Genomic DNA, 19,664 nt, shown 5'->3' on the forward strand with positions numbered 1-19,664 from the left:
TAACTTTATTACTTAAGATTAGTCATTGTTTTGTCCATTTTTAGTCTATCATTTTTATATATCTTGAACTAATTTTGAGTAATAAAAATAAATGAAGGATTAAAAATAGGCAAATAAATTTTTAGGGACTAAAAATACTAATAAAAAATTAATGGAGGACTACAAATTGTCAAATAAATTTTGAGGGACTAAAAATTAGAATATAAAAAAATTGAAGGACTAAAAATTTAATTAATCATTTTATTAAAAGACGGACAATTATGTTACTCATAATATATTGTATGTTCTCCTATGTTTACATAATAAATATTTTCTTCTTTTACTTATTTAATTAATGTCCTAAGGATACTAATTACCGATACCTATTAGAATAATACCTACGACATTTGTAAAATATTAATTGCTATGTGGGATGGACTTTTGGTGTTAGATTTTTTTCTAAAATGACTAGTAGTATTAGAGTAATAGGCTATGGCATTTATAAAAGTAATAATTTTATAAAATTAAAAAATGATTCACTAAAAAATATTACTACGTTCGGTCTTTTTATAAGAAATAAGTTATAGTATATTTTTTAATATCACTTGTTTCTTATAAAAAGAAACAGAGGTAATAATAGACTAAACGATTTATTCGACCACCAAACATACCTAAGTGTAGTAATACCGTATTCAGTGACTGAAGAAGTTAGATGATCTGCAGCTGCAACGGTTAGAGTTGAGTCCAGGTTTTAAATGAATAAATCTGTACTGGACTAGGCTTAACTCATTATGGAGAGACAATACACAAGACCCAATATATTGGTGACGTTATTTGAACTTAACAAAATTGAAACATTCAACTAACCTGGGTTTTTTACAATACAATATGAATTAGGCAAGCTGTCATTAAAATTTAAAATCCAATGAATGGTAAACACACTAGTTAACAAATTTCCGACGATTGATTAGCTAAAAAATTCCAATATAATGAAATTATGACGAGCATATAAATAATTTTTTTGGCTAAATTAGCCTGTTTGTTTCCACTTTACTTTTGGTCTACATGACTTAGTTTAGACGGCATACACGAAAATTGCATTCAAAATCAAGTGAAGAATACCAAGCTAACCAGATAATCCACAAAACTTGAAGCACGGGCCGAGAAGAAAACAAAAGGAACCAAAAAGAAAAAAAAGTTACAATAGGAAACTTTCTTCAACAACATTCAAGTAGATTGACGATGATCGTAACCAGAAGCAGCTTATTGCTTGAAAATTTAGCACGGGGGGCGTCTACAAAGCACCATTCGATGGCAGTGTGCTCTGAATATTTGAAGGCATAAGGACGTTGAATCCATCTTCAGCGGTAGATACAATCATTCCAGGAATCTGTGTGTGCCAATGTAGTTCCTTCAGGTCTTTCTGTCCCTGTTTTAATTCAAGGCAAAATGAACACAATTACTCAGGGAATTTTATTCTACCATTCAGATAAATAAAGTGGAGCAATTGGACATACCTGATGAATAAATAATAGTTGGGGAGGCAGATCTTCAGGAGCATTAACTTGTTCTTTAGTTTTAGCTTTAAATTCAGCCTCCTCTTCCTCGTCCTTTTCTAAAGAAAGGTCCCATATTCTGTGGTGAAAGGTTACATAACTTGTTAAATCCCAAATATAAAACAAAGAGAAAAGGGGCAGTGGTGCTTGTAAGTTCTTGGGAAGGGTCAGACCCAAAGAAGAAGAAGAAAAAAAAACCCTACAACTAAGCCTTTTCCCACCTGGCAGGTTGGCTATTTGGATCAGAAGATGCCATAAAGTTTAGTGTCATGTATAAGTGTAAAGATAGACCTTTTACCACTAAATCTCTCTTAACAGTATAAATGCAAAAAATAATTCAGCAGATAATGCTATCAATATCCTTTACTTACGTAAGCTGATTATCAGATGAAGAAACTGCCAATGAAGAGGCTTCATGTGGACTCCACTCAATGGATGTGATTGGGTGCTTGTGATATTCGAAATGTGCTACAACAGAATCTCCTTCCTGCCCACAAAAATAATGCACTTTTCACATCAGCTTTCGTAGCAAAAGTAAATAAGCAGAAAAATCAGACAATGTGAAAGTTACTTTCTAAATCATAATAATGCAATAATAGTTCTTCACCATAATGCATCTTGAAGTTCCTTTATACATGGATTTATAGGCACTTGATTTGCACGTACAAAATGATTGGTAAAAGAAGGATGCAATAATGCAACAAGGAAAAAAAAAAGTCATATCAGACAGCTTTACAAATAACGATGAAATATGCCTACTGGGACACCAGGAAAAAAGAATGATAAAAAAAATTGAAGCTGGATATGAGATAACTTGAAACACCATTGACATGAGAGAACATCACATGCAAACAGTAACCTTCCTGTAATAAATGTTTACCATCGTTTTATTCTTTATGAAGTCAGGCTACCTATACCTTGAGCAGTCTGAGATCACGAATAGAAATAGTCCCATCATCACTCCCCGAGGCCAACATACAACTAGCCAACCTGCTCAGCATAATATAGAACAAAGTGATGAAGAGATCTAGAATAGCAATTGATGGAACACCATAGAATTAATGTATTAATACCTGTTCCATGACATTACATTCACATCAGCATTATGTGCCTTAAAAGATGCAGCTGGTGACTTCCCCAAACGGGTATCCCATATTGCAATGTTTCCATCCACAGAACAAGAAGCAAAAACATGAGATTCTGTAGGGCTCCACTGCAGGGATTAATTGAACATTACAAATCTAATTAGATTTAAAAATAAGGATAAACTAGTCATAATAGAGTGTACGGAACAAAAATATACTAACTATACTGAAACTACAAGAAGTGAAGAACTATTGCTTTGCATATTAGTAAACATACTTGCAGATCTTCAACACTAGCAGTATGTCCAATAAATGGAGCATTATCAACATTCCACGTTCCAGCAGATGTAGGCTCCCACAGATAAATACAATTATTGCAATCCCCTTCAAAAATGAAGATCATTGTCAAGCTTCATATATCTGTGATCACTAAATATGGAGACATGCCAGAGGAAAACATAGCTAAACTGAAAAACATATAACTAAAGATTACCAGATGCAAGCTTTCCAGGAACAAGAGGACTCCAGTCTATAGCATAACCTTCATCTTTGTGTTTAAATTTATACAATGGGTCCTGATTAAAAACTGCAGCAACTCCTTGGACACCTTCTGTTTCAGTCTCAGCTAGAACATTGAGGTGAGAGTTTAGGTCCCAGACCTACAAATTGATTCTCAAGTATCAGACTGTATACTGAATAGAAGGCATGGCTTAGAACAGTACTTAACTTTTATGAATGAAAGATAAGACGAAGAAAAATGCACCCCACAATGTTTAAACTTAGCTTCTGCTCATAATTTAAGAATTTCAGAAAAATATGTTACAATGCTTAGAACCAGGTAACCACATCTGTATCTAAGAGTAAACTATGCCTGAGCTATAATTTATCATATCTAATCCTACTAGTTACTCAATTGAAGTTTTATCAGAAGTATTATAGCCCAAACTGATATAGAGCCACAGAAAGAGGCCTGCAGTCCTAATTAATTTATTCAACAAACACTAAACAATCTTAAGGCCTTGAAAAAAAAACATTAATTTACGAAGTCAAGCCAACGTTTTATGATTCTATATGTTTCAAATTTAATGTCTGCAATGTGTAAGAGCATAATAATAAATAACACAGTAAAAGCCAGCCACAAGCATGTATTTAACTATTTTCCACCCCATTTTATGGACACTTTGATCTTACACATTCTGGCATCCGCTAACCTCGAGTCATATACAGTCAAAATAAATAGATTTTGTCTTTTTTTATAAAATCATAACCCCCCAATCCTAGAGATCCCCCCCCCTCCCCTATAAGGGCATAAGGGGACACTTGATTAATCCTAAGGTTTTGAAATTTATGTCAAATTAGAAAATGAAATCAAATGGTTGAAAAGTCTGACCTGTACATGACCGGTATCGGCCCAAGCTGCACATATATGAGGATTTTGTGGCATGGAGCGTATACGGTTGACACATCCTTGGTGAGCAACCTTACGCAACTGTAGATGCGAAAAGAATCAAAATGTTAGTACTATCAAATTTGAAGCAGTCAATAAATCAAACAATAAAAACTCAAATGAAGAGGAAGTTTCCTGCAAACTGGGACCCTGAGCACCACCTTCGTCTTCTTCCTCACTATCATCATCACTGTCACTATCCTCACCATCCATTTCAGTGTCATCAGTTCCAAGTTTAGGCACTGGCTCACGTCTCTTTCCAGTAATATTTGATACTTTAAAAATTCCAATAGAATTCCAAGAAGGTTTCTCTGCCTGTAGCACATGCACATGCATTGCCATAACATGACTTTGTCAATCAAAAGAAGTAAAATGGAAAAAAGACAAAGGAAGCAAAGCAAGTGGACAACATAACTATGAGCTGCTAGGTATTAACTTTTCTTGAGATAATTACTGGTTATAATAAAAAAGGAAAGAAATTTGTATTCAAGACTCAAAATTTCTTTAAAGGGAAATTTCTCTAGTGAATATTTGTCTACAAAGCCTAATATTCATTATCATTGCTCATGAATGTAACCACTATGGCACTAACCACCTCCGATTTGATTAATGAAAGATCCTCAAACAAAAAAAAATTGAAATGAAACAACACTGACCTGAGTCCCTGCCATGAAATATACTGTGTGGGGAAATTCTGTTCGAACCAAGCCCAAAGAGTCGCGTAAAATATCAAAGCTGTCAAAAGCCACAAAACGTATTTATAATAACTTGAAGATTACTGATATTAAGCAGAAATAAAGCAAGTTCCCAATAAAGGTGGCTAAGATTCTCCACAGAATTGCAATGCCAATGCCAAAGGAACTTCACGCAAGTGCATAACAATAACAACCTATGATTCTATCATTATTAACACTAACAAAACCAGCAAAAACAATCAGGTTTGTTTATCAAAAAGCTCAAAGTTTTGTTCTCTTCCTGGGGAGCCAAATAGAAAAGCAAAAAACAAATGTCAAAAAGAAAAAAAGAGGCATGAATGCAAATACCTCAAACATGGCCATCCAATGTGAAAGGCATGAAGAGAATTGTAAGCAGAAGGATCACACTGAAGCTCTTCACCTTCCTCTAACTTATCCACGCCCGGTTGCCACACCTTCGCTGGAATTTCTGGCGCCAAAGATGAAGAAGAACCACCCTCTTTCTTCGAGCCCTGATTTTTTTTTTTTGCCCATAAATTTAAACAAAATTAAAAAAAAATGAGAGGTGCCAACAAAAAACCATGATGAAGTGAGGTTATAATAGGAAACATTGAACAGGGTACGAGATTGAACCTTCTTCTTGCTCTTGGCTTTCTGACGGTGTTTTATGCCGCGAGTCATCTTCTTCGATTAGTTCGGAGTTGGGAAAAACTGAGGGACGATGAATAAGTCAATGGAATCACATAACATCTTATTGGTCAAATTCTAAAAATCAGCATAACGCATCCAAATCATAATTCATAAGGTGCTCTACGATTGACTAAATGGACAAAAAACGAAGCTTAGCTTGTGCGCGCCAAAAACAGAGAGTAGAAACAGGGCAAAAAGTGAAGAACAGAGTAACCATTGGCGCAGAAGCGTATTGGGGAAAACATACCTGTTGTAGCTGTTGGTCGCAGAAACGCTGTCTGGGTTGAGGCAGCACCGAATGGGGTTTTAGGGCCTAACTTTCAATAATAGTGTTTCGAATAAGGTTTTTTAACTATTATTTTAATGATTATTATCTCTTATACTACTATAAAATATATTAAAGAGGTTATTATTTTTTCTATTCTATATAAGATTATTTCCATCTGCTTTTTTTCCATTTTAATTACACGTTAAACAATAAAATTAATGTAACATCGTGATTTTCTTTATATGTGACTGAGTGTTCTGATTTGAATTGCAAGAAAATATAGATTTAAGTTCATCTTTGGAAAAATATAATATAAACATATACTTTTTATTTGTTTTTTGTGTGTAATGAGTTATTTTATGTTAAGCCTTGTGTTTTGGGCTTCTTAAGAGGAGTTGGAAAGAATGGGTGTGGATAGAAGGGTCTTTAAAAAAATCCAAAATCTCTTGAAATCCTTCTTGGCCTCACAAAAATTTGAAAACTTTCTCCATCCCCAAAGAATTATTTCATTTTCCTCTCAGTCTCCCCTATTTCCTCTGAGGAAGATTTTAGAGCTCCCTCACAATTTGAGTTGTTTTTATTCCTTTCTAGAATTCCTAGTGACTCCATCATAATGATAAAGTCTTTTCCTTGTTCATCTTCTCCTCTTAATATTCCATAAACGGAATTTGTGAGACAGTCATGGTTCAAAAAGTTAGTTGCAATTTTAATTGGAAAATGATTTTATGCCTACGTGTTAAAGGATTGGTGGAATAGAAGAAAACTCCTACCTTAAACTTTTTTTTATCAGCATATGTTAATTTCTAGTTTGTGAGTTTTTGTTAATAAGAAAAATTCAAACTATGGATCTCTCTTCTCCTTATTTTTTCAGTTACCCAGTTAATCTTATAATTTTTACTCTTTCCTTTAATTTAAATGTCTTTCTTTTGTTCTCTCTCCTTAGGAAAACCAAAGCTTGAAACCTAACAAGGTAAATGATATTTGGATGGAATTTTGGATTCGCTAGACGGCTTTGCAACAAAAAAAAAGCTGTTTTTTGGCACAAATTTGTTGGGCAGAATTTTGTGTTTGTTGGACGAATTTGCAACAAAGAGCAAAGGTGTTCTCCCTGACAATTTCACTTGGCTAAAATATTAATTTGTTGGGCGGATTCCAAATTTTAAAATTTGTTAAGCTAAATTTTATTTTTGTTGGACATATTTACCTTGATGTTGGAGTATTTATTGCCCTAATTTTATCGAGCAAATTTAGGGTTCATTAAATGAAACATTCCTTATAATACTTCTCAATTTTGAAACCTTAAATGAATTTTAAAATATTTATATTAAAATATTGAGAATGTATTTTATGTGATAATTGTATTTTTTGAAAAGTGAAAGTAACTTAATAAGTTGTTAATATATTTGGAAATGAAAATAATCCATGATTGAAAGTTCAATTTTCGTTCATTATATATAATAAAAATAGTTTATAAATACTCTTTCTATTTGATTGTACTAAGACACATTCATATAATAACAAAATTTTGATGAAACTATTGAACACCAAAATTGTCAATAATTTAAATATAGTGATTCCAATTATATTAGCGGACTTGAGGTTAGGACATTAGTATTAAAACAAAGATACGAATCGCTCTTGCTCTTAACCCTGATTAAAGGACATACTTTAATATGTCAAAAGTTACACATTACTTAAGAGTTGATGTCAAAAGTAATTTATAACACATTTTTTTTCCCAATTCACCAAGGCACATTTTGATAAGAATAAAATTATGATAATATCATCAAACACCAAAATAAATAATAGCTCGTATACAATGATCGAATCGATGTCAACTCACTTGAAATTAGAATCATACCTATAATTAGAAAGGAAAAAACGAGAATTAGAATTAGGTTTCTATTGAAACTTTTGGAAAACTTCATAAATAAGAAAAAAAATACTTGATGTTAACGTGTCAACCTACCTCGTGCGTCCTACCCCTACCCTAACATGTCACAATCCACAGTTTCCACATGTCATGCTACTAGGTGAGTTTCCAGTTAATACATGTAACTCAATTCATTAAAAATGATGGGCTGAGCAAAAAAAATTCAATTCATTTATGTTACATTTATGTACGATTTTATGGTAAAATTAGTGTCAAATATTAGTAAACAACAAAAGTGACAAATCATATTCTTTTACAACATAAAACACAGGTTTATTACCCCCACTTAGATTTCTCTAACCGTAATATTTAATCCATCTTCTCCCCCTATAGAGGTTTATCATTTTCTTAACCAAGAAATTCAAGAGAGCACAACAATAATAGAATTATGGTATCATCTGAAAATCGATAATTTTTCTAAAATGAAAGTGGGATGAATAGTTATTAAAGAAACGAGTGAAAGCAGGGGTACCATAATTACAACAACTCCTTGCCACAATGTCACTCATTGCATGCCACTTATGAGATATGAGTGGAAAATGGCATCGATTAGTTTTGGAGGGCCTTTTTCCGTAAACCTAACAAAATCATCATTCACACTCAGACAAATCATCCCGTGTGCGTGCGTGCAAGAAAGAAGCCACTGAAGATGCACCACGCTTTCTACCACAAAGGCTCTCAAGGACACTTAACAAACACATTACATTATCATCTATCTCACACTTCTCACTCCTCCTTTTTTGCAAAGTAAAAATTACGGCTGTTATGTTATGCGAAGCAATTTTATGGTCTAGGGACGTTTTAATGAAGTGCTTAAAAAAATAGTGTGCATTTTTTAAGAGTGTCAAGTGTAGAAATAAAAAATTTCACACTAAATAACTTAGACAAATTAAACAATGCATAGGAGAAACAAAAAAAAATTGTATACTCAGTACTTTAAGCCTTTGGATTTGCCGTGCATTTCCTTTGGCTCACTATTGACGATTTTCTCGATGATTAATTGACCCAACATTCTGTTTGTAACTTTATTTATAAAACAAATATTTGTACTTCAATTATAACAACAAATTTAAGAAGAATATATATATATATATATTTGTGATGGAAATGATCATGAAAGAAACAGAATCAATATTTCTTATAATCAAGAAAAATAATAGACTCATTTATTTCTTATAAAAAGAAGGAGATAAAGTATAAAATACAAATGGTAAACATAAAAGAAAAAAAAACTTTTTTTGACCGGTATGGTAACGAAAATGTAGTTAAAGTGGCACACGGGTGGGTGAGTAAAACTCCGTCCTGTGTGGAAAATGAAGAGAGAGGAGAATTGAGTTGGGTTGGGGGCATGGAAGAAGAAGAAGAAGGGCTTGCCATGCTCATCACTCACCTTCACCATTTCTCTCACTCTCTTTCTCCTCTCTTTTTTACCCTTCACCCTCCTCTACTCTCTCATCAACTCCCCAGGTCCCCTCCTTTCTCCCTCCTAGATCTACTTTCAATGCATTCTTTTTTTAATTAAAAAAATGTTTTGTTTGGACTCAGGATGCTGTTCTTTTTCTCTACACTTTACTTTTTGTTTTCTTTTCTGTTTTTGTAAACCTTCTTCGTGTTTATAAGGTTGATCCTTTCTTTTGTGAACCGAGTTGGTTGGTTGGTTAGTTTGTTTGTCCATCCTCTTAAACCTGCAATCATTAACAATACGCTTCCTGAAAGCATAACCTAGATGTTAGATTTTCTGTTGGTTGTCATGTTTTGTGTGTGTTGTTAAACGATTATTTATCTGTAATTAGAGCATAATTTGTGAAACTTATGCAGATGACTTGGCCTTTGGTTTCCCTTGCGCTCGTTTCTTTCTTTTTCTTTTGTTTTAGAGAAAATTAACTGCTACAATTTGATGGTTTTTTACATTGTTCCTTGTGTTTTTATTGGTCTGAACATGGAAGTCTTGATGTTCTCAGCGTAATTTGAGTAGGTTTACATCAAATTTTGGCATTAAAAAGAGAAAAGGGGAGAGGTGGATTTGATTTAGACACAGATTGAAAAATAGTATATGATGATTTAGAAACATGTAGAGAAACACGCAAGTAAGAACAATACAACCATTTCCTATTGAGGTTAGAGGTAATTTCTTTGCCTTAACAACACAGAGGCAAGTTATCATCAGTAGGTTCACTCGGGTGGGTATTCCTGTATGTTAATCACAGTGTAAAATATTGGCAATACTTGATTGTAAGCTTTCTGAAGAATGCTTGTTAAGAACGGATGATGGATCTCCTTGGTCCTTTAGTATAAAATACGGTTTCTTTTGCACTACAAGAGATAGGAACAGTGCTTTAATGGACTTACGTCAAATTGTCAAGCTTGGCTAGAAGCAATCCTTGCAAAGATCACAGTCTGACGTGTCATTTACTGGCTACTAAAGATGCTTAACTTCTAAGGGCATGTTTGGTAGTTGGGTTTTGGAGGGAAAGGGAAGGAAGGCAAAATTTTCATTCTTATAAATATTCTCTTATTTGATAGTTTTTGAAAATAAGTGAAATAAAATAACATATTAACATAAATTTAATGTCCTGATCTTTGATTTATTTTTATACATTTTATATAACACTCTTAATTTAAAAACAAAAAAATTGTCCATCCTTCCTTTTCCCTCCAAAACCTCACTCTCAAACACACCCTAAATTCTTGGTTTTACTATCTCATCACATATATTCATATTTGAACATTTATGCTTTAAGTGTCTGTTCTAACTGAGTGACTACCATTATTGGATAAACAACATATGGTCTGGATTTTGTGCATTTTGTCTTTGTCCCAGTGTTGTACAAAGGAAAAGCTTTCTTATCAACTTAGCACCTTGGATTGCTAATGTATTCAATTTGATGATATAACTGGATATCCTCTTGATCCTTGAATTATGCAGTAGGGTCAGTCTTATTTTGAAATAAAATATCAATTTGTGCATTAATTTTATGGTCTGATTTTGAGCTTTTTCCAATGAATTATGCTGGTCTTTTTATGCATCTTTGTTCTACTACAGTACTACTAAATTAAATGAAGTATAAGAATATATTTGAACATCCTTTTCGCAGATTGTCCTTCTTTGACATTGATGATTACTCCTTAGATGACTTCTGTGGCCTTGTAATGGCAGCTGGAAAGTCTGGAAGTTCCAGGATGTTGGAGCCTCTAAAGCATCCATCTAAGAAGTCTCGAAGAGATAGGAGCCTTGGAAAATCATCTGGAAGGTCCTCCAGGGATGAAGCTATGGAACAACAAATTTGGAAAAAATTGCCTGAGGATCTATTTGAGCCTGTGATTGCACGACTTCCCATTGCCACATTTTTCTGCTTCCGCTCTGTATGCCAGCGATGGAATTCCTTGCTGACTTCTCAAAGTTTTTCTCAGCATTGTGCTCAAGTCCCACAAGCAAACCCATGGTTTTACACCGTAACTCATGAACATGCAAATTCCGGAGCCATGTATGACCCTTCTATGAAGAAGTGGTATCATCCCACTATATCAACACTGCCCGCAGAGTTGATAGTTTTGCCAGTGGCTTCTGCAGGGGGTCTAGTTTGCTTTCTTGACATTTATCGTCAAAATTTCTATGTTTGTAACCCATTGACTCAATCCTTAAAGGAGTTACCAGCTCGTTCAGTTAGGGTTGGGTCTCGTGCGTCTGTAGGGATGACAGTAAATGGAAACTCAACTAGTGCTGGCTACAAGATCCTATTAGTTGGTTGTGATGGAGAATATGAAATTTATGACTCAGTGACAAAGTCTTGGAGCCATCCAGAAAACATGCCTGCAGATATTAAGCTCCCGCTGTCACTCAATTTTAGGTCACAGGCCGTTTCTATTGACAGCACCCTGTACTTCATGCATTCAGATCCCGAAGGGATTGTTTTGTATGATATGGCAACTGGGGTTTGGACGCAGTACATAATCCCAGCACCATTGCATCTGACTGACCACATGCTGGCTGAGTGCGATGGCCGGATATTGCTTGTGGGGTTGCTCACGAAGAATGCAGCCACATGTATATGCATATGGGAGCTGCAGAAGATGACTTTCTTGTGGAAGGAGGTTGACAGAATGCCAAACGTCTGGTGCTTGGACTTTTATGGGAAGCACGTTAGAATGACTTGCTTGGGAAACAAAGGCTTGCTGATGTTATCCTTGAGATCAAGACAAATGAATCGATTGGTTACTTACAACATAGCAAGTAGGGAATGGGTGAAGGTTCCTGCGTGTCTGGTGCCACATGGAAGAAAACGACAATGGGTAGCACATGGTACTGCATTTTATCCATGCCTCACTGCAATGGCTTGATTTAGCTTTTATAATACAGGTATACACTATACAGGAATAGCCTGAGAAAATTTCCCTCACAACCTGAGGTTCTTTTCAATTTGCTGGTCATTGATGCTGATGTAGGAATAATAATGTTCATTGCTGTTTAACAAAGCAGATGGAAAACGATACGAGTTTGTAGTACTTCATGTATTCTTCATGCTCTCAAGCATGCACCTCAGTCACCTTGCTTTCAAGACTTTTCCCTGTATATGGAAGTTGTGAAGGTTAAATTCCAGTTACTATCATTCATGTTTTCAAGCTGGAAGGTCCAAACTGGGGTTGGCTCTACCAACTAGAATTTAAGACTTAAGCAGAAATTCATTCAGAATTGAAGCCTGATGAGTCAGGGGAGAGGCATTTGAAGAGCCTAAAATGTTCTCAACCTGGCCTTGCAGTCTGGTGTCACTTGTCTGCCTCATGCTGAACCCTTGTTGCTCTTTCTGTCCTGCATTATATAATATATAACGTCATGTTTCTACAGAAATTTGTGAACTTCAAAAAGCTGTGTTCTTTGTTCCACACTTGTGCTGTGACTGCTGTCTGCTAAGTGCAAACGATGGCATTTCTCAGGTTTCTTACAGCGTCACACGGGGAAGAAGCTGGGATTTCAATTTCGATGGCTCCCCCCAACTACTCGATGTAGTACCCTTCAAGTGAAGGTCATTCGAATTTTACGGCTTATGATTGTTGTCTCTGTTTTCAGACAGTGGGAACGATGAATCAACCACTATGATCTTTACTTTGCAAAATACAGATAATTTAATTGCGTTTGATCGCAGAATAGAGATTTCGATATGTTTCGCTAGTCAAAACTCAAAAGATAAAGAAGAGTGCTTTCTTTCAAAGTTTCAGGTTGCCAACTTGTTCTGGCCCGAGAATACAAAAGTTATCTTTTGAGGGTAAAATAAAGAAAAACGATATATATAATAAACAAACCCTTATATGGAACAAAGTAAAAAAACATAATAACGCGGACAAATTGAACCCCGTGATTATATTGACGTGATTCCTTTGAGAGCTATCTATTGGCCTGTTTGCTAACTTTGGAAACGGGATTTTCCATACAGTTTGATGCACTGGTATCCCAAAGCACTAAAGAAATGGACATGGTTGGCGTTGCAATACAAACAACCCAATAAGCTTATAATACATTGAATACATGTCATCAAATCAATTTGAATTAAAAAATGTAAAGCACTTAAAGCATTATAAACTTTATGGAATGTTGTATCCCAAAATGCTGTTAATGATTGAGTTGTTCACTTCACATTATACTTTCTTCGGAAAATTGAAACCCTTTCAAATTTACTTCTTTAAAGTAAATTAAACCGATATTATTTATTTTACTCTAATTGTTGAACCACATTATAATCCTTCACTCAATCGGATAACTCTTGTCATGAGTCATGACACAGTAGGGATTAATAACAACAGGCTTTGCGGTTAAAACTTCAAAACCTCTTCAGTGCTAACCATTGGCAGATTTGGCTTATTGCATGCACTAATAATATTCATAACGTAAGTAATTAGGTCTCCCCATTCCCTTCGGTAGAATTAAAGACAAAACGAACAATAGTTGTATTTTTAATTCAAAATTCTTATAAAGTTCATTAAAACATGAACAGGAACAGGGTCTAGTACAAGTACAGTACATGTAGAGAAGTATTAGCATTTTCTACGAGGAGGCTAAGAAAGAGAAGATGACACAAAATCCAAAACAAAGCTCCATTTAAGCCATGCCTCCACTCGTTGCTGTCCTGATTATCTGGAAGAGAGCTAATCCAAGAAAGGAGAACACATAAGTCAATGGAACTAGAAAGCAAGGGCTATGAAAATGCAAATGGGAAGACATGTAAATACAATCTAACACACTCCTTAGCAGACATCACCTTAGCTCAAGCGACACCAATTCCTTCCAGGGATTGTTTAACCCTGGATCGAATTCCACTAAAGCATACCCTTCCCTACACCAAGGTCTAACTCTAATCCTTTACACACATGACACATGCATACGCAAGCACACACAAACAAACAAAAGTTTTTTTGTTATGAATGCAAGACCCCACCATTTTGATGCAATCCAAATAGTTTTCACTTTTTTTGTGGAAGAGGCCATCAGAAAATATTCCTCTTCACTTCAGGGTTCCAACCACAAATTAGGTATTCACGTACTTTGGCTAAAAAGGCGTATGAATGTTGTTGTTAACCACCAACATTTTATGGAATACAAGTCATATCACATATCATTAACCAAAGAAACAATATAATGATATAATGTTTGCTTGCTTCCTTATTTTCTTGTGTAATGATATAGCTGATAAGTTGTCAAAAATTTATTAGCATCCAACCAGACTATGTTTCTCAACATAAAAATATCCAAATCCAACTCTTGGAGTATGTCAAATATATCCAGTCAACAACAAATGTTTAAATCCATGACAGGAACAGAGACAAACATCACGGTCATTTAGTTTGATAAAATGATTATGTTTTCATAGGTTTTCCTTTTCAGTTACAAGAAATGTGACCGTGTTTTCTATTTTCAAAAGTTTGTATACGAAACATTTAAACACAAAAAACAATAAAAAAAAGGTTGTTTTTGCAGGATCTATTGCAAACAGAAACAGAAGACAAACCAAAAACAATGTGGCGTTATTTGTAATTAAAACAACAACATCAAAGCCTTATCCCACTACACTAGATAAGATTGTTTACATAAATCACTTAACATCATATGTTTTTTTATAATTAAAAATGAAAATAAAATAGAAAACATTTTGCCACCAAAAGAAACGAATTAATTAAGATGATGTAGAAATGATTCTCTTACATGATCCAATGACAACAAAGACGAAGAAACCGAGCAGCACTGGGCCAACAGGGTAGTCTTTTCCCTTCTTAGTGGTAGTGTCTGGCACAAATCCTCTTTTTGTGATGTTCTTCTCAAACTTCTCCACCTTCCTGTCCGCAAGGCGCCTTGATGTCGTCTACACAAAAGCACAATTTCAATTAACATTGCAAAAATCAAATAAACAAGATCAATCAACACCACAGGGAAGGCACAATTGGATTTGGATGTCACCAGATCCGATCCATCAGCTAACGAAACATTTCACAGACAGCATTAATAACCACAAAAGTAGGAATTAATTCGACGTATAAAATAATAACCACAATAAAACCCCTACGTTAACAAAATTATTATCATGAATTAACAATTTGACCTAATTTTCACAACATCCCGATCCCAATTGTAGAAATCCAAAGAGAATTGAGCAATTGAGAGAATTCAAATTCTAATTTCTTTCACGAAAATTTGAAACGCGACAAATCAGACATCACAAATAAGAAAATAAGAAATAAAACCAATGTCGGCAACGCAAAGACAGAGAAAGAGAAACTGTTAGATGTAAATCTCGAGTGTGAAAGTCAACGAAGCAGAGGCGTTAGAAACTGAAGTACCATTTCTGTTTGCGAGGATTAGGGATCGCCGGAAAACGGTGATGATGGAAGAAACAAGAGATCGCCGGAAAATGAAAGATGGTGTTGCTCCCTTCTTCCGGCAGTGACCTCTTCAACCTTATTTGTGAATGCGCGATCCGAGTGAAACGCGGTTTCTCGTTGTTTCTCCCTTTTATTTAACAAACCTATCCCCGATAATAGCGTCACGGCTTCTTCGCGATTGGCCAATGCCATGTCACTGGGACACGCGGCGTAAGGTTATTGTACCAGGTTTAATACAGTGAGTGACAAGTCGCGTGTTAAGTTAATTAATAAATTATTGATTATAATAATCATTTTGTTTTTACAAAATTATAATAGTAATCAATTGTTGATTTAATAATTCATTCACCTAACATGAATACAATAAGTTTACTTGCTTAATTCACCTTAGAACGGTGTTTTCTTACTATCAGAAAGGGAATGATTAACAAAAATTGGAACATTTTCGCATCATTTAGGTACGTTCCGGATTTTTTTTCCCTGAGTTGTTCAGGATTACACTTTGATACATTTGATAATCTAAATTAAACCCAAATGATAAATGTTTATTTTGCACTATCATCCTTTTTATTAGAACATAGTAAAATTTAAACATTAATTCATCCATACATCAAAATATCACATGGCCTTAAAATGACAATAGGAAATGCCGTGTACTCAGTAGTCCACACATCAAGGTTTAGATAATTTTCTCTATCCTATTATTATTATTATTTTGGGTGTCAAATCTCTCTGTTATTCAAAAGGGAAACAAAAAACTGTTTGAAATATTCTGGTCAACAAAGGCCGCAAATACACGTTGAATAAGGATCTTCTAGGCTACTTTTTTTTTAAAAAAAATAAGGATCTCCTAGGCTCGGAATAAATGTCATTAAACCAATTCAGCCTGTACTTACTAAAGGGGTATCCCAGGCCCAGAAGCATTTTTTTTTCTTATCATCTTAAGATTTTGTTTGAGTTTTTGGGCTTACTAGACTGTACTCATCTTTATAAGCCTTTCTATTAAATTTAAAAAGTACGACCTCATATATAAATATACTCATTTAAAATATAAAGATATTTTATATTATCGTCTAATCATAATCTATCTTTAATGATAAATTTATTAATTTTTAAAATAATTGTTTTAAAATCATATTAAAAATAATTTAGAATCAATTTTTGGTGTAAATTTTTTTATACAAATAATTCCAGAAAGAAAGTACTAATATTGGGTTGGTTTGAGTAAAATTAAATTTATATTTTAAAATAAGATTTTAAGTTTAATCTTGTAAATGGAAAAATATAATTAAGAGAAGAAACCTAACTAAACCAAACAAGCAAAATACTCTAGTAAAAATTAGTGATTAAAAAAACCAATGATTCATCACGCACACCTATATATGGTGGTAAAAAAACCATTGAAGAAGGAAAGTTGGACCTCTTCAAATATTCCGGCAGGCCGGTGTAGTTCTGTTAATGGAAGCAAGTCATTGTCTAAAAACAAGCACAAAAAACAAAAAATCTTGCTCGATTTATTTAACTACCCCGCATCGTACCCCAAAAAATAAATTCGTATACCACTTGTTAATTGTTTATGCTTTCTACTTTTGACACCCAACAAGTTTTAGTTCTGACTTGTCAATTACCACTATAGTCTTTTTTTGGTATTATAGTCTCTCGTTCACATTAAGCACATGTTTGGTTTGGGTTAGATTAAAAAAATATTATTTTTCTTCTTCTTTTAACTCTCTCAAAAAGTGTAAACAATAAGTAATTACTTTTTCAAAACAAATTCAACCAAATAAGTACTAATAATAAAACTCTATTGCATCTACAGTAAACACTCATGCTTCTTCTTAGTTTACCCCTTTGTTTTATATTTAATTCTTAATTATTTACTATGTTTTACGAGAGGCATTAGGCAAAAATGATTGAAACGAATAATCTTCTCTGGCTTGCAGAAACATTTGGTAAACTTTTTGCCTTCCATTTCACCTAAAACAAAAACGCTTCCCAAACATTTCCTCAATAAAAATACATTACAAATAATATTATTTGAAGATTTACGACTTCATGTAAAATAAAAATAAAAAACGACAATGAAAGTTTATATAATTTTGTTTACACAAAATGTGAATGATATTGAATTATTGACGCTTTAAACTTTTTGTGATATATCATATTATTTTCAAAAACTCGGTGGTACCTTTATGAGATGAAGCACGTTGAAGGGGTTTCTTACTTAATTTGATATCACCTTGCCTCTTCCATATTAGCACCCTGCATGTCCCTACTTATCTTACGGGTCTTGGAAGCATAAACAGCAACACGTCCTTTTTAAAATATTTAAAACCCACATTCAACTAATCCTGCCCCACTAATGTGAGCTTTTCATGCTATTTTTTAAACACGGTTCAAAACAAGAATTTGTACCATTAATATGATATGATTAATTGCAATATTAAAAGTTATCATCGCACAAGACATATGTGACAAAAATAAAGATGAAGGGAAACAAATTGACTTTAATTTCATACCTAGGTTGCGTGTCCTGATGAAATTAATGGTTGTAACCCTCCTTGTCCTCATGGGATTCACATCTAGTTTGTTTGGTTTAGTAGCCGCCGTACTCCGTCTTTATATATTAGTCGAATATACAATTTTTTTCTAGAAAAAAAGAATTATATATTGACCATATAAAATTTTACATAGAAATTTAATTATAATTTATTATAAATGATAAGTTTATTCACTTTTAAAATAATTATCTTTAAGAAATTTAAATAATAATTTATGATTTTATGACAATATAAAATTACTTTACACAGTTAGTTAGTGTATAAATATTTTTTTATTTTATGAAATTAAATCACAGGTATTTTTTAGGAAGGTAATTAGTTTAAGTAAAAAAATATCTACAATAATTTTTTTATATTTTATTATGTGTACTTAATGTCTTGAATTTCCCCTTGTTGCTCAAGGCCTTAGGTGTTTGAAGTTGTTTTACTTCAGGTGACTAAGATGGGTGCCTTGTGTAGGCACCTGATAAAGTTAGTAAAAAGGAAAATTGGTGACCCGATACATGGAAAGTGGTTCTTGGTTGGAGATGCTTATGTTCTGAACTTTTGATTAGTGGGATGTTGTTGTGGGTGGAGGTGATTGGACAAGTGTTTTGCCATTTGATGCAAGGACAGTGGTGTGTCTATTTTTCCAGAAAAGTATCCAAACCTTGCATGGTTAGCTTACATTTATGATATGCAAATCTTATAAAAAAAAAATATCAACAAGTATTAATTAGTTAATTTGGTTAGAAATATACAATCTTTTCCTTCCTAAATTACAGGATCAATTTTATATTTCCCAAATCTTATAATTAAAATGCTAATAACATCATTAACTTACAAGTATTCTTCAAAAAACAAAATACATGAAATGTTAAACGATGAGTACCCCTTCATAAGTACTACTTTATACTTTATATTATAAATTTAGAGTCGACAACTCTTGGAAAATTTTGAACAAAAGGAAAGTGAATAATGCGGCCGACATTCTTACGAAGTGTCAAATAGGTGGGTATGTTTAATTATGTAACTGATATTATCATGATATCAATATTACCTGGCTAAATTATTTTGGATTTAAGATTTTAAGTAATAATAATAATAATAAAAGTAAAGATTTATATATTCTTCTAAAAAGAATTTATATTCGTAAGGTATTTATAAAATATATACAGTAGTAACCAAACAGTAGGCCCAGTGACAGGAGAGTTGATGCTTATAATCTTTATGGATAAAAATAATTTCTTTTAAGATATAAATACATTCTTAGATTTTAATATGTTTTTCTACCAAAAGACAAATTTGTAATTCCAGTCGCTATTAATAGCATTGTGAGGCATTGCCAAATTGCCTTCCACCTCTCGTAGCGCATAAACAAGGATTATGCATATTAATTGTTCAGGTGAGCCTACATTATTTGATATTGGTTATGCATGTCTTGGTTATTATTCTTCGTTAGGTGTTAATTTAATCATGTTTTATTAAATTAATGATCTTTTATTACCATTTTCTTCGCTGTCATTGTACGATATAATTCCAACTGGTTCATAATTCGTCATGGTAGGTTGCGTGTCTTTCTCTGAATTTTATGATTCTTTTTCT

The 19,664-nt window shown here is 33.5% G+C and overlaps 3 protein-coding genes across 5 annotated transcripts; 1 reads left to right on the forward strand and 2 right to left on the reverse strand.

The window, feature by feature from the left end:
- Positions 1 to 1,053: 1,053 nt before the first annotated feature.
- On the reverse strand, positions 1,054 to 5,826 carry LOC100820618 (glutamate-rich WD repeat-containing protein 1). The gene is made up of 13 exons (XM_006585057.3): positions 5,700 to 5,826; positions 5,396 to 5,473; positions 5,111 to 5,274; positions 4,724 to 4,802; positions 4,203 to 4,382; positions 4,011 to 4,109; positions 3,114 to 3,279; positions 2,898 to 3,004; positions 2,609 to 2,748; positions 2,453 to 2,525; positions 1,907 to 2,022; positions 1,497 to 1,614; positions 1,054 to 1,408 (listed from the first exon to the last, which is right to left on the reverse strand). Exons 2-13 carry the CDS (start codon positions 5,441 to 5,443, stop codon positions 1,274 to 1,276), a joined length of 1,425 nt encoding a protein of 474 aa, XP_006585120.1. The 5' UTR covers positions 5,444 to 5,473; positions 5,700 to 5,826; the 3' UTR covers positions 1,054 to 1,273.
- A 3,101-nt stretch (positions 5,827 to 8,927) lies between these two features.
- LOC100775721 (F-box only protein 6) lies at positions 8,928 to 12,860 on the forward strand. Of its 2 annotated transcripts, XM_003531151.5 has the most exons (3): positions 8,928 to 9,120; positions 10,749 to 12,010; positions 12,131 to 12,860. In XM_003531151.5, the coding sequence occupies exons 1-2, from the start codon at positions 9,002 to 9,004 to the stop codon at positions 11,989 to 11,991; spliced, it is 1,362 nt and encodes a 453-aa protein (XP_003531199.1). In that variant the 5' UTR covers positions 8,928 to 9,001; the 3' UTR covers positions 11,992 to 12,010; positions 12,131 to 12,860. The 2 variants fall into 2 exon arrangements, with proteins under 2 accessions (XP_003531199.1, XP_014634341.1); XM_014778855.3 differs by having other exon boundaries at positions 10,749 to 12,860.
- Positions 12,861 to 13,440: 580 nt separating this feature from the next.
- On the reverse strand, positions 13,441 to 15,722 carry LOC100776262 (ribosome associated membrane protein RAMP4). Of its 2 annotated transcripts, none has more exons than NM_001354209.1 (3): positions 15,478 to 15,633; positions 14,846 to 15,002; positions 13,441 to 13,791 (listed from the first exon to the last, which is right to left on the reverse strand). In NM_001354209.1, exons 1-3 carry the CDS (start codon positions 15,478 to 15,480, stop codon positions 13,745 to 13,747), a joined length of 207 nt encoding a protein of 68 aa, NP_001341138.1. In that variant the 5' UTR covers positions 15,481 to 15,633; the 3' UTR covers positions 13,441 to 13,744. The 2 variants fall into 2 exon arrangements, with proteins under 2 accessions (NP_001341138.1, XP_040873531.1); XM_041017597.1 differs by having other exon boundaries at positions 13,597 to 13,780; positions 15,478 to 15,722.
- Positions 15,723 to 19,664: the final 3,942 nt, after the last annotated feature.

Source organism: Glycine max, chromosome 8, assembly GCF_000004515.6.
Source record: "Glycine max cultivar Williams 82 chromosome 8, Glycine_max_v4.0, whole genome shotgun sequence".
NCBI classification, from domain to species: domain Eukaryota; kingdom Viridiplantae; phylum Streptophyta; class Magnoliopsida; order Fabales; family Fabaceae; genus Glycine; species Glycine max.